The sequence below is a fragment of the Chrysemys picta genome, chromosome 7 (genome assembly GCF_011386835.1).
Source record: "Chrysemys picta bellii isolate R12L10 chromosome 7, ASM1138683v2, whole genome shotgun sequence".
In the NCBI taxonomy this organism is placed as follows: domain Eukaryota; kingdom Metazoa; phylum Chordata; order Testudines; family Emydidae; genus Chrysemys; species Chrysemys picta.
Window position 1 is genome coordinate 121,453,093 of NC_088797.1, and position 15,181 is coordinate 121,468,273.

The window sequence follows — 15,181 nt, forward strand, 5'->3', positions numbered from 1 at the left end:
GAGGAACAGTAAAAGGAATGAAAAGTGATTCACTCCCACCATATCCAGGTTTAACATTTTGTGTGCGAAATTTTCCATTTTCCCCCAACCTTTAATTTGCAAATCCTCGGAGCCAGGCGAGAAGAAAGCCTGTCTTTGCAATGTGATGAAATGTTATTTCTATTGAAAAAGACAGGGACATCAGAACCAGGTGTAAAAGAGCCCATTAAATCACGGCTTGCGAGGCTCGTACAATAGACGGCCGGATTGTTAAACACGGAGGCTTTAAATGAGCTATGCTGCCTTGTGGCCAATTTGATGAGATGGGGGGGGGAGGGGGGGTGGATTTGAAGTGACCTGACAGAGGGATGCATATGTTTCATCAAAGCTACCAGGACTGCCTGAGTAACTGGAAACAGTGCTTCCACCTCTCTAGCCTGCACTGGCATGGGGACGAGACTGCAGAAGGGAAAACCTCTTCCCCTCTCTATAAGGCAGGGCTGCAAATCTAGTGTTCAGTAGAGTAGTAGTGCCCAGGCTTGCGAGTGTGGTCAGACCTCTGATGCTTTCACTGCATGTGGTGTGGCTAGCAGCTTTGATTAGGGACTGTGCAGCAGTCTGCTTCTTGGTGGGATATCCGTGCGGTGCACTCCTCCACGTATTAACCCTCCCGACCCTGAGCTACCCTGGTTTGCTGTGGTGTGACCACTCTAGCCCTCTTTGTGGCTGGCTCAGTTTCATTTGCCCACCCCCAATGGGGCTAAGATTTTTTGCTCTCTGTTCTTAGCTGACAATAGGCCGTTCCCATGTGGGTTCTCTTCACCCACGCTACTCTCAGGCTTCATTGGTCGAGTTTCTCCTCCAGGATGGTGGGACCAGATGGTGCCCAGCCTCTGCCTAGGTGTGGGTGGTGGAGAGGAGGGGAAAGGTGCAAAAACCTCTCTCTCTTTCATCCTTGTTGGGGGGCAGATCCCCACAGCAGTCAGGAAGGGGTTAAAGAGCTCCTCGGGTCATGGTTAGCCCCCGCCCACTGCACGCTTGAAAGGGAAGATCCTAGCTCCGGGAGGTAGAGTGCTCTGAAGCCAGCATCGCTGCAGCGCAGGACTCGCCAGCCCCGGAAAGCAGGGTTTATTTACTGGGGAACCGTGTGAGAGCTCGGAGGAAGACAAGGGTCTGGCTTTTTTCTTTTCTTGCCTTCGTTATCTTTTGGGAGCCCTAGGACTCAACCCTGCTGGTTTGAATACCTGAGGGATAGGCGCCCAGACCCCTTACTGGGGACTGCGTTCCCCTGACGCAGTGTGGGACTGCAGGGACCCTGCCTCTTGTGGGCTGCAGAAGTATTTTGCCTTTTTCATTTGGACTCCTTGGCACCCCTGGAAGGGGGGCAGACTTCCTCAGAGGTACTTACCAAACGGCTGTGCCTTGGGCTACAAAACCAATCTACGGTAACCCTGTCAACCACCAGGGAAGAATGTCCAGGATAAGAGAGGTACCCAGCCTTGCCCCAAGGGGGCACCAGACAGCTATAACCTATCGCAACCCCCCCCACCACCACAGTCTTTGTTAAAGTATCAATCCCTACACTTTTCTCAGCCGCAGGCATTACTCCCAGCAAAAGCCCTGGGGCTTAAGCCTAGCCAGGAGCAATGCACCCACACTGGCCGGCAGAGCTGGGAGCATGCTGCACCTTTGTAAGGGATGGGTCCGCATGCAGGGCCGGTGCAAGGAAGTTTCGTGCCCTAGGCGAAACTTCCACCTTGCGCCCCGCCGCAGCCCTGCAGCAACTCCCTGCCCCCCCGCTCCCTCCCCACCCTGAGGCACCCCCCGGCCCGGGGAGCCGTGCAGCACCTCCCCCACCCCAGCTCTAATTCCTTACCTCTGCTCCGCCTCCTCCCCGAGCACGCCGCCCCCGCTCTAATTCTCCTCCCAGGCTTGCGGCGCCAAACAGCTGATTGGCGCCGCAAGCCTGGGAGGCAGGAGAAGTGGAGCGGTGACCGCACGCTCGGGGAGGAACGCTGTAAAAAAAAAATTGGGGGCACCGCTTTTTGGCTCCTCCAAATCTTGGCCCCCTAGGCAACTGCCTAGTTTGCCTTAATGATAGCACCAGCCCTGTCCACAGGTGCACTAGCCCTGTGTACTTGGGAGCCCTAGCAAGGCTTCAGAGTAGCTGCCGTGTTAGTCTGTATCCGCAAAATGAACAGGAGTACTTGTGGCACCTTAAAGACTAACAAATTTATTTCAGCTGTAGCCCGCGAAAGCTTATGCTCAAATAAATTTGTTAGTCTCTAAGGTGCCACAAGTACTCCAGTTCTTCTAGCAAGGCTTGTGTTTCTGTGATCTCCCCTTGAATTTACCCTCGATACTGGGCGCTGGCTATCGCACTCAAATGAATCCATAAGGTTCTATTCAGCATTTCTTACTGTGTGGTCAGGTAATGCTGTCTCAGAAGCCTATTGGGGCTGTGTTTGCATGAGGAGAAAGGAGCATTGCCGAGGCCCCATCATGAGAAGGGCTAAGTACATTGCACTAAACCCCACATGCTTTCCTGGCAGCGTCCTCTGAAGCATGTGATTCAGAGTGATAAGTAAGATAGTTCTGAGGTTTTATCGCCCTGGTTGCACACAGAGAGGTGCATTTATTTTGCACGTTTCATTTTCCCAAGAGGACATCCGTGCAATGGTGATACTTCAGCACATCTCGGTGCCATCAGAACAGCGGTACGCAGGCAGCTCGGCAAACTCCCTCCAGGCTGCCTGGCAAGGCTGGAAGATCAAGGGAAACTTACACACGAATGACTCGGTCTCAGACAGCCACCGCTTTTTAGGGTTGCCAGCCCTCCCAGATTGGCCAGGACTCTACCGGAAACGGCATCAATCGCCGGTGACTATTGCAAGCAATCTGGGAGATTTGAATAGGTACAGTACAGTACAATTAATGACCTTAGGTCATGTTGGGAAAAAAAAAAAATCTCCCGGAATAGCTTCAGCCGGCGTTGGCAACCCTACCACTTCTGCAGTCACAAACTGGCAGTGAAACTCGTGCAGTTCTGTTACCCGTGTGGGGGACAGGCAGCATTTGGGGCATGTATGTCCCACATGGCGCTCGGTTCTGTACAAGCCACCACAAAGCAGCTGCAAGAAGGCCAGGCTGGAGAAGGGTCAGGGTTAGAGCTGAAGAGTGAACTGCTTTGTGGCTTCTCATGACACGGGTGGAGCAGCAGAGCCAAGTGCAGCCTGACTGGGAGGATTTCTTCTCCTCACACTGCAGGCAGGGAAACTCCACGTCCTATTATTATTAATTGCTACTGCAGAAGCACCAATCACAGACCAGGACCCCACTGTGCTAGGCGCTGTACAAACACACAACACAAATATGGTCCCTGCTCCCAAAATCTGCCAGTTGAGGTAACCTACAGCCCAGCACTTGGGCAGGAGTATCTGTGCTATAATGTATCCTTTTTCCTGCCTGAATGTCAAAAGTAGTTGCTTAAACGTGGCTCGTAAGAGCCTGTATTCATGCATACAGCTAAGGAGAGCAAGGATGGCCCAATGGTTGGGGTACTAGCTAGGGACTGGGGAGACTTATGATCAGTTTGCTGCTCTGCCATTGTCCCCGTCAACACTGCAGCTGGGAGTTCGCTGCCTAGCCTGGGTAGAACTGCTCAAACTAGCTCATTCACAATAGCAGTGTGGACTCTGCGACGCTGGTGGGGGCTTGGACCCAGCGTGGATCCAAGCTTGGGGGGCTAGCCTGAGTCGCTGTCAGTGCTGCAGCATCCGCATCACTATCGGTGGTGCAGTAGCTCAAGCCGATCCAGTGTCAGTCTATGCAGGCGGGGAAGCTTGCTCCCAGCTGCAGTGTAGACAGGCCTTGTGTGACCTTGGACAAATTACTTATCATCTCTGTGCCTCAGTGCCTCATCTGTAAAATGGGAATAATAGCACTGCCCTGCCTCACGGGCATGTGTTGGGAAGATAAATGCATTCAAGAGTGTGAGGTGCTCAGATACTGTGGGAGTGGGGGCCATACAACTAAGGTTTCATCCTCAGAGAGTTTTTAACTCTGTGCGGGTCCTAGTGAGCAAGTCTCTTCCCCCGCCCCCCTCCCCCTTCCCCTTAATTTGAGCCTGTTAAAAGTTAATTTCAACCTTTCAGATTAAATTTGCGATGTTTTAATGGTGCAATTTAAGCCATGCCACTTAAAAATAGACATTTAAAGTGGTGCTTTCTAATGGTTAGAGCTGTCAGGGCAGATAATGAAACCGCCCTCTTGAACGAGTCTCTTTGAAGGTAATAAAACTTTGAACTAGTTTCTCTGTGGCCTGCAAGTTAGCCCATGTCTGAAGTGAATGACCACAGAGAAAGCCAGCTGAGAGACGGTATTTGAGTGTGTGGGAAGGGCAAAGGGCCTCTGCTGTGAGACATGAAGGCATAAAGACAAAGCAAGGCCAATCCCAAACTGAGAGGCTTAGGACAGAGTGAAGAAGGCACTGACAGAATGAGTTCAGTACTGAGGGGGCCAGGCTGTTCAGGGGAATAAAGTAAAGAATATCAGTTATTCATATAAACAAAAGTAAAACTACTTAGCTTCTGTCTTAAAGACAATGGGTAAAATTCCAAAAGTGCTCAACCCTGGCCTAATTCTGCTCCCACTGCAATCAGTAATCATTCCTCGCTCTTAAATCTCAAAGCTCTTTACAAAGGAGGCCAGTATCATTATCCCCATTTCATAGCTGAGGACACTGAGCCAGAGAGAGGCCAAGTGACTTGCCCAGGGTCACCCAGCAAGCCAGTGGCGGAGCCAAGAATAGAGCCCGAATCACAGTTGAGTGCTTTCTCCATCAGAGCACAGTGCTTCCCAATGGGAGTTGACTTCTAGCTGAAGCACTTGGCCCAGGTTGAATGCTTTGGGGAATAGTACCCAATCAGAAAGAAAAGCCCTGAGGAACTATGTAGGTAGGAATAACAGCAGATTAGTCAGGGCAGTGCAAGACCATTTGCTGCACAGAGTGCAGAACTCATGGCTAGTAGCCAAGCGGTGTATGTGTGCACCCATTGATTTCAATGGGACATCTCATGGGCTAGAGTGCTTAGCCCTTTGCAGGATCAAGCCCACAGGAAAACGTCAGAGATTTCCTGGAAGCTAAACTGATGACTAGGAGAGGGGATGGGATCTAGGGCCTATGGAAACTTTTCTGGAAATGCTTTTGTCTCCATGAGCGGGGCCGGGGCGCATTTAAGGGTTTGAATAGTTGGATGATGGTGTAAAGAAGCAGAGTTTAAATGTGTTCGGTAGGGGCGAGTGGTTATACAGAAAGACTTGACTCCATCGAAAACAAATTGAAGCCATTGTCTCTGAAAATATGCCAGGACTGGGGATTTTATTTAAACAAGAAGCTTGGGAAAAGCTCGAGGGCAGAGGAGCATGGAGGTTAGACAAGACCATCTGCTGGGGGTGTCAGTCAGGCAAAAGTAGCTATCTCTGGTAATAAAGGATAGGCGAGAAATTGCAGTTGAACTCTGAGCAGGAAATTAAGATCAGAAGAGGCTGAGATCCTGGACAAGTAACAGGGTGACGGACAAAGGAGTTAAATCAAAGTAGGCACAAGGCCAAAAGGAAAATCTGGAAAGGGCCAGATAGCCGTGTGAGAAGCTTAATAGCAAAAAGCGATGAACTAAAATGCCTAGCAATGGGAAAGGACCTTGAGATAATAAGCTTTTGTGAAACGGGTTGAATGACAAAAAAATCAGTGGGATACTGGGGTACCTGGCTATAAACCATACAGGAAAGACAGATTCAGCCGAAGGGATGGGAGACCAGCACGGTACCTAAAACAATCCCTCAGGGCATGTCTACACTGCAATAAAAGACTCGTGGCTGGCCCAGGTCAGCAGACTTGGGCTTGAGCTGTGGGGCTATGAAACTGCACTGTGGATGTTCAGGCTTGGGCCAGAGCCTAGGTCTGAGACTGCACAAGGAAGGGAGGGAGGCTTTTAAAATCCGGGTCGTCTCCTCCTCCTCCAGTGTTCTTTGTCACAGACAGCTGGTTCATAACAATGTCATGATTCCTTTATTCAAACATTACAAACACAGCTATGAGAGCCTGCTGTAAGCCCCAGCCTGCCACACCCTGTTCTGCCCGGCAGAGAAGAGTCCTGTCTTCCAAATGCCAGCCACATTGCTGCTGAAAAGGGTTTTAGATTCGCTCCTGAGCTGGTGTAAATTTGTGTAAGCTTCATAGTAACCGGCAGGAGCGCCGCCAGCTTTTTTGCCGCCAGAGGCGGCGGAAGGTCCCGCCCCCGACATGCCGCCCCCGACAGAGGCGGCGGAAGGTCCCGCCCCCGAAATGCCGCCCCTGACAGAGGCGGGGGAAGATGCCGCCCCCGAAATACCGCCAATGACCAGGGCGGCCGAGGATCCGGCCGCTGTGGTCGCCGCCCCCCCAAATGTTAGCGCCCTCAGCGATCACCTAGTAACTGCCTAGTAGAGCCAGCCCTGGTAACCGGGTGAAATGCTCTGGCCTGTGTCATAGAGGAGGTCAAACCAGATGATCGAATAGTCTCTTTAGGCCTTAAAATCAGGGTCATGGTTTGTTATGGGACAAAGGGAGCAGCTGACCCCCTCTTCTGACTTTCCATAGTTCCTTGTCAGCTCGTGCTGTGGTGTCTACCCTGGGCTTGCGGGTGTCACCGTGTGGCATGCTGCGGCTCCTAATCACTGTATTGTCAGCACTGCCCCCTCTCCTCAGCAGCTGGACAGGCAGCAATGGTGCAGCTTAGCCTGGAGCTGAATGTGGAGCAAACCGGGCCCTGATCCCTGTCCTAGGCCGCCCCCACCCTCACACTCCCTAAATTAGGACTGGCACACGCCCCTCCCCCCCTTTGGGATGGGCCTGGCCTGCTAATCCCACCCATGAACCGTCATGGGTTGGGAGGCAGATACTGTGATGCTGATGCAAGGAGACCCCCTCCCAAGAATGCTTAAAATCTATGAATGTAGCTGCTGTGAGCACAACTTTGAAAGGAGTCGAAGCAGCAACTAGAACAATAAATAAATTACAAAACCAAATAGAAATATGAATCGTTTCATGATTTTAAAAAGGAATCAAGCAGGAAAATAAAACAGCATTGTATCAATGCATAGAAAATTAAACCAATCTGTTTCCTGTTTCATCACTCAAGTGGAGTGAAGCGGAAAAAACAAACAAACAGCATAAATGGTACCAAGTATGTTACATGTTTTTAAAAAAATCTTTTTATTTGATGCTTTGAGTTGTTAGCAAGGAATTTTGTGTGTCTTAATATGAGCTTTATTTTATTCTATTCCGATGATGTCCCTTTTCAGGACTCTGGACAAACTGCTAGGCTGTCAGAGGAGAAATTGACAATATTTATATGGGCCAGAATCCAAGTACAGTTTATTTCTCTTGTTCAAGTGCCCCAGACAGACCTCTCTGCATGGCTGTGTGATGACTGGCTAACTTTCAAGTCTGCAGCAGCTAAGGTAAAATAGAGAAATACAGGCAGCCCCTTCGTTTCTGACAGAAGCAAGTAAATAACAACTTATCAAGCAATATATTTAAACTATACATTTACAGTGACAGGCTTCTAGATTTCAATGCACAATATTTAAGGCAGCAGAAGATAATTTCCTTAGGGTTCATGTCACCGGCTGATGCTGATTGCCTGTTCTGAAATAGTGTGAGGAATGGATTGAGATATTCATGACAGTAGGTGGACTAATGGAATTCTGTGACTATTTAAAACGTGCAGGAGTTTGTTATAATACTGTAATAGAAATGTCACTTGCCCTGATGGGAGTAGAGAGGAGGGGGGGAAAAGCTGTCAATGAATAATAATGAAGTTATTTAAATGCCAACTTTCTCACAAACATTTTACAAAATATAAATTATTCTAGACGTTTTTAGCTAGTTTGGTCTTAATTTACACAGAGAAGTCAGATTCAGACCCATCTGGATGTTTGGTGCTGTTTAATTATTGTCAGGTCATTTGGCTGGGTAAAAATTAGAAGTGTTTGTCTTGCTGGCCGCATGCAAAAATAAGTTTGATTTCAGATAAACATTAAACATTAGTCTCGTTCTAAATATACATTGGTACAAATCAGGATTGACTCCCCTGAAGCTAATAAAATTGGTATGGTGCAAAATGGGTGTCCGTCAGATCAGGAACAAGCCAAATACGCTGTCTCTGAATATTACACTTTTACTATTGAGTATTTGAATTCCAGTAGCACCTACTATGTGTTAGTGTGACCTGCAGTAAGGGCTTGTCTGCATGAGAAAGTTGCACTGCTTTAATTAAAGTTGTGATTTTTAAACTGGTTTAGTTAAGCTGGTGCAAACCCCGATGTGGATACTCTGTTCATTTTCAGAGTGCCTTAGTTTGGTGTCGCTTAGCTTAAACCTGTTCCCAGTCAACCTAAGTCAAAATAAGCCACTCTGAACTTGAACTAAGAGTGTCCACACAAGGGTTTGCAGCAGTTTAAGTAAATCAGGGTACATCTACACTACAGGGGGGAGTCGATTTAAGATACGCAAATTCAGCTACATGAATAGCGTAGCTGAATTCGACGTATCGCAGCCGACTTACCCCGTTTTGAGGACGGCGGCAAAATCGACTTCTGCGGCTTTCTGTCGGCGGCGCTTACTACCACCTCCGCTGGTGGAGTAAGAGCGCCGATTCGGGGATCGATTGTCACGTCCCGACGGGACGCGATAAATCGATCCCCGAGAGGTCGATTTCTACCCGCCGATTCAGGCGGGTAGTATAGACCTAGCCTTAGTTTAAAAACCATGTTACGATAAACCAGTACAAATTCTGTGTGTAGACAAGGCCTAATGTAGTATAGCTCTTTGTTCCCTTCTAGGAGACAAGGGCAGGTACAGAAGTTTCGGTCAGCTACTGCCTTTAAATTAATGGATCTGGGCTTCCATCTCCGGCAGCAAGGCAAACGTATGTTTTTGGATCCACAAGTTTTCTGTTCAGTCCCTGCAGATGACCTAGCCAACAGTATAGTTGCATTAGGCACTGTACATACTCACAGGAAGATTAGGTATTGGTATGAGCTTACCATCTAAGAAGGGAACCCACCTATGACCTGATGGGTCAGGGGAGGTCAATCAATATATAACCCTCTAGGGTTCCATTTGGTAATTCTATTAAGCAGTGGTTACCAAGCTGTACAACAAGCTTTCTATTGACTGTTCATATAGGGCTAAGTCTCCATCCAGCCTAGGGTTGCCTGGTCGAAAAAGGATCCTGGCAGCTGCGGTCAGCACCGCTGACCGGGCCATTAAAAGTTCCGTCGGCGGCGCAGGGGCCTAAGGCAGGCTCCCTGCCTGCTGTGGCTCTGTGCGGCTCCCGGAAGCAGCGGCATGTGTTCCCTCTGGCTCCCAGGCGTAGGGGCAGCCAGGGGGCTCTATGCGCTGCCCCCATCCCAAGCACCAGCTCCGCAGCTCCCATTGACCAGGAAGCGTGGCCAATGGGAGCTGTGGGGGTGGTGCTTGTGGATGGGGCAGCGTGCAGGCCCACCTGGCTGCACCTCTGCATAGAAACCAGAGGGAGGACATGCCACAGCTTCCGTGAGTCGCCTGAGGTAAGCGCCGCCCAGAGTTTGCACCCCTGACCCCCTTCCACACTCCGACCCCCTGCCCCAGCCCTGATCCCCCTTCCTGGCCTCCAAACCCCTCGATCCCAGCCCAGAGCCCCCTCCTGCACCCCAAACTGCTCATCCCCAGCCCCACTCCAGAGCCTGCACCCCTGCCGGAACCCTCACCCCCCCGTACCCCAGCTCCCGCCCCAGCCCGGAGCACCCTCCCGCACCCTGAACCCCTAATTTCTGGCCCCATCCTGGAACCTGCACCTCCACCCCAGAGTCCGTACCCCCCTACCACACCCCATCCTCCTGCCTCAGCCTGGAGCCCCCTCCCGCACCCCAAGCCCCTCATCCCTGGCTCCACCCCAGAGCCCGCTCCCGCATCTGGAGCTCTCACTCCCTCCCGCACCCCAACCCCCTGCCTCACCCAGAGCCCCTTCCTGTACCCTGAACTCCTCATTTCTGATCCCACCCAGGAGCCTGCACCCCCAGCCAGAGCCCTCACCCCCTCCTGCACCCCAACCCCCCGAGCTAGCCCAGTGGAAATGAACAAGTGAGTGAGGGTGGGGAGTATGAGCGACAGAGGGGGGGATGGAGTGAGCAGGGGCGGGGCCTTGGAGGAGGGGTGGGGCCGGGCAGGAGGCGGGGCCGGGCAGGAGGCGGGGCAAGGGTGTTCGGTTTTGTGTGAGTAGAAAATTGGCAACCCTAATCCTGCCAACCCCATCAAAAACCACAATGCTCCTTCTGTTGAAGTCTGTGAGAGTCTTGAACTGCTTGCCGTGCCTCTACTCTACCTATCCTGTAAGCAAATGGAAGATTTACTCTCCATGGCTACCAGTCCAGCTCTCTTGCACACCTACATAGTAAGGGGAATATGGAGCCTTGACAATAGTGTCCTCCTCTGGGCAGGGGTAGAGCAGCCGCACCCCAAGAGTTTATCCAGGCACACTTAACACGTCACACATGGAATAAAGCACTGCCTTCCCAGGATGCAGGTGGAAGTCTTGACCTCCATTCAGTGCTGCAGAGGTCAAAATATGCCCCAGTTCCGTCTGTTATTTAAGCATGTGGGTACTGTTACGCATGTGAGTTGTCCAGATAGAGTTAATCAAATATTATTTACCATTTTCCTCCCAGTCAACAAAATGGCTTTTTAACAAAACAGAAAGTTTTGTGACAATTCATGGTTTTTTGTCAAAATTTGTCATGATTTCAACCACAAAAGCCCCAAACAAAACCCTTTTTGTTTTCCAATGAAACCTTGAAAACTCTTGCAGAAAACATGTTTTCTTCTAAGCTTTTTGCAGAAAATAATAATTTTTCTGACCGGCTTTAGTCAGTGAGTCTACTGTTGTGCTTAAAGTTATACATGTGTTTAAATACCATGTTCACTGGGAACCGTGGTCGGTATATAATTTAAATATTGCAGTAAAGAAAGCAAGCCTTGTTTTTCTGCCCATGGCTAATTCTTTCTGATTGCGGTTGGTCCATTTTTTCCCATCAGAACAGTGTTTTCTGTCAGAAAATGCTGATTCACCTAATCAAAACATTCCATAGGGATGTATCGACGTTGTTGACATTTTTGATAGAAAATGATTGAAAAGATTCATTTTGATAAGGTTGAAGCATCTTGGTTTGACTTTATCATTTTGCTTCTGTTATAAGGTAACAAGGGGAAACAATACAGTCAAAATGAAAAGTTCTGTCCATATAGACAAGAAACAAAGTCAAAAAAAGTTTCAATTTTTCTGATATACAATTCTTGTTCCACATGAAATTTTGAATTTTCATGTTGACTTGGGAATGAAGAAAAAAAATCAGGATTTCCAGCAAAACAGAATTCTAGGTTCTGACCAGCTCTGTATATAATATTTAGAAATGTATAAAAAAGAAGGGCAGCGTTCAAATAGCATGAGAGGAACAGGAAAAAACAGATGCAAATAAGATACATTTAGCTATGTTTTTTGGAGTGTGTGATTATTAGTCACTTAGGGCAGAATCACGAAAAGCATGGATTATGGATAAGATTGAAATCAGACGCTAGCTCCTTTGATCACTTGCATATTTGTTCATCTGCAAAACATCTTGTTTTTTCCCCCAAGCTTTCTACTATTTCTAGTGCTGTTATAGATGTTGACAGAAGCACTCTCTTCCATCTGTAGATAATGTTACCTTGTAAATAAAGCCATGAATGCAAAATAATTGCCTGGAGAGTCAGAAAAAATGGCTAGTAATTCTGAATATAAGATTATTACTTACAATAGATTTGAAACATCTGTTTCATGGTTGGTTTTTTCGTTTTGTCTTGTTTTGCTGTGTGGCTTTTTGTTTTTAACATCTTCATAATAAAATGTATGCGGTGAATTCTCCTGGCAATGTTCCTGGTGCCACTCTATCAAAATAAATGAGATAACATTAGTGCAATTAAAGGGAGACATTAACCCATTAATCAATATACAGATTCCTAACTCTCTGAGCCAAATTCTGCCCTTTGGTAACTTTTACTCTTTCGTCTTTACTGATAATCTCAGTTTAAATAGAGGCAGAATGTGGTGCCACACACAATGCAACAGAAATATCAATAAAGAGCATATGCAAATCTTGGCCACGGGGAGGCAGTGTTAAGATATGGCTAGTGTAACAGATGGAGGCCAGGAATTCAGGATTGTGTTGTATTCTACCTACTGCGTATGGCTCCCAGCACCATAGCATTACAGCATCTCCCATACGTTCAGAAGTAGAACTAACAATAATGATACCCCTCTTTCTTCCTTCTCAGCCCATAGGCGAAATCGTTTGCATGGGGGGTGCATGTGTGAGAGAAGATCATAGATATAAGTTTAGTCACTAACACAAGGTCTAAATATAATATTTGGGGGGAGGGATAGCTCAGTGGTTTGAGCATTGGCCTGCTAAACCCAGGGTTGTGAGTTCAATCCTTGAGGGGGCCACTTGAGGATCTGGGGCAAAATCAGTACTTGGTCCCGCTAGTGAAGGCAGGGGGCTGGACTCGATGACCTTTCAAGGTCCCTTCCAGTTCTAGGAGATGGGATATCTCCATTAATTATAAGGTCATGGTCATGCTTATCTCTTTGTGGGAGTGCTAGTTTAGGCCCAGTTATCTCCTGTTGTCACAAACTGCCTCCGACTTGCTGATGGCTTCATTGTTCTGGTGGAATGTTGCTGTCTTGGGAGCGCACAGTAACAGAGGATGGGGGAGCTGCAGGCCAATCCCGTGGAAGGCTTTGAATCCAGCAAGCTTCAGCTGGATTCTGGATTCCGTGGGGAGAGAGTGGCGCACTAGGGTTGCTAAGCAATGAAGCGGCTGCATTTTTTACCACTTGGAGCTTTTTTCTGTGTGTGGGGTTTATTTAGAGCGGGTGGGAACAGTTTTGCCAAAATATACTGAACTGAAATGTTTTTCAGAGCAGTATCAATTTTGACAAAAACAGAGGGAGAGATCGGGAAAACACATATGCCTACTTGCTATGTAGCCTGGTGGTTAGGGCACTGATTAGGATGAAAAACTCTGCTATGAATCAGGCAGAGCAGGGACTTGGAACCTGGTTCTCCCACATCCCAGGACAGTGTTCTAACCATCAAAATATAATTGCCTAATTAAAAAGCTTGTGTTTTGATCCCCAAACAGACACTTTGACACAATTCTGGTTTTTGCAAAAAAATATTTGAAAAGTTTTGTTTTCGTTAAAATGTGGAATTAAAACAAATTTTGAAACCTTGAAGGTTGCTGTGAAATGGAATTGCCATCTTCTGGTCAGCCCCAGGTTTAATTCCTAGATATAATGAGATGTAATAGCCAAACCTGGAGATCATGGATGTCGGCAGCCAGGCATCAGAATGATAGGTTGGGAGGTGATATTCTGGCCCTCTGCACATGGAAGTGGAAGTTTTTAGTGATACATCCATTCCTTACAATGACAACATTTGTGACAGTAGTGTGTTTGTTTTAAAGGCACACGTTCTTCTTTTGAAATATTTATGCTTGTCCAGAAACACGTTGCATTCTTCTGTGGTATATAGTCCCAGACAGTACTAAGTGTTGTTCCATCATCTACCACATTCTTCTAGATACTAGAAGATAATCCTTTTAAACAGGATTCACATAACGAATTGAATCTTTTGCTAATAATTGATCTCTGTTCCAGTCAAGCGTCAGAATAAAGTTCTTGGCTACATTAGACAGCCTTAAATATTTTCTTTATTTGTCCTCATTAAGAACAGATAGCTGATGTCTCTACTAGCAACACTGATATCAGAGATACTTTCAAAAGAAGCACGTCAATTTGTAGAGTCGTTAAGCTTTTTTTTACCATCCTCTGTCTTTTTTTTTTTTACACAACAAGCCCATGTGAACTGTAATACTCATGCTGTTGGGCTTTCCTAAAGGAAATCAGTGGCTTTCACTCTGAGAACACATTGTTTTTACTAAGCAACAGCACTTGGCCGCGCCTGGAAAGGGTGCAGTATTTTATGTAAAAAAAGAACCTGAGTGAGCTTATAATATACTGAAGTGATAACTTAGCCCCTCGCTCTCAGTTATTTGACATTTACAATAATTATCATCATCTCCTCTTCTATCGAGAATTAATGTTTCTTATTGAACATGTTTATTTTAAAGTGCAGTGGGAAGATGCTGTTTTAATGTTTCCTAATCCAATTTAAATGCAAATGTTAACCACTCACATGATGCTGTGTGTACATAATTAAGCATCATTATATACTACATGAATCATTCAAAAAGCTCCGGAGAGCCATTCCACTATGTAAAACATAGGCTTTACATTGAAAAGCAGCCAAGTGGCTTGTGCCTTTTGTGATTAAGTATTTGTACTTATTAAAGCTCTCTTTTGATTTATAGGTCAACAGATTACGGGACAACATATGAGAAACTGAACGATAAGGTTGGCCTGAAGACTATTTTGAGCTACCTGTACGTCTGCCCAACCAACAAGCGCAAGGTAAGTGAGAATACGTTTAGCGTCTTGTTAGTTTATGATATGACTTCTGCCTTGACTGGTTAATCTTCATCCATTCCCTGAATGTTCATTACTGCTAATGTAAGTACTATGGACCCGATCCTGTGTTGGTGGAAACTGGCATAGCTCTATTGAAGTAAATGCCGGTTTACAACAGCTGAGGATCTGGGACTGTGATTGTCTACAAGACATGGATGGGCATAAAAGGTATCGAGCATCCCATCATATGTATACCTTCTGGCTGGCGATGATTTCATTGTTTAGAAGGGGAGAGACTCGTTAAGATGTTAGGATCTCCGGAAACCAGATTGCATGTAAGGTTATGTGCCCTGACAGTTCTCCCACTAGCCAACTGAACATGATCTGACAAAATCCTGAAGAGAAAATGCTCCCAAAGCCCAAAAGGTTTTAATTAGGCAAGCACCCCACTGAGTTACAATTTAGTGAGAGTTTATGATGCCGGCATGCTTGTAAAAGGCAGAGGCTACCTTCTCTTCTGTACATTTCTGACAGGGTCTCTTGCTATATGGAAGTATAGGGCACAGGGTATGAAGAAGTAGGGTGATGATTGGGAATAATGCCCTGGATTG

The 15,181-nt window shown here is 47.2% G+C and overlaps 1 protein-coding gene across 4 annotated transcripts in view; it reads left to right on the top strand.

Moving 5' to 3' along the window:
• SORCS1 (sortilin related VPS10 domain containing receptor 1) overlaps nt 1-15,181 on the top strand; it is a 413,081-nt gene that overhangs the window by 159,383 nt on the left and 238,517 nt on the right. For all 4 annotated transcript variants that reach the window (XR_010589337.1, XM_024110965.3, XM_024110966.3 and 1 more), the window contains exon 3: nt 14,474-14,573. Coding sequence is in view for 3 of the 4 variants with exons in the window: in XM_024110965.3 (XP_023966733.2) it covers nt 14,474-14,573 (100 nt within the window). In the remaining variant the exon portion in view is untranslated. The remainder of the gene's footprint in view (nt 1-14,473; nt 14,574-15,181) is intronic.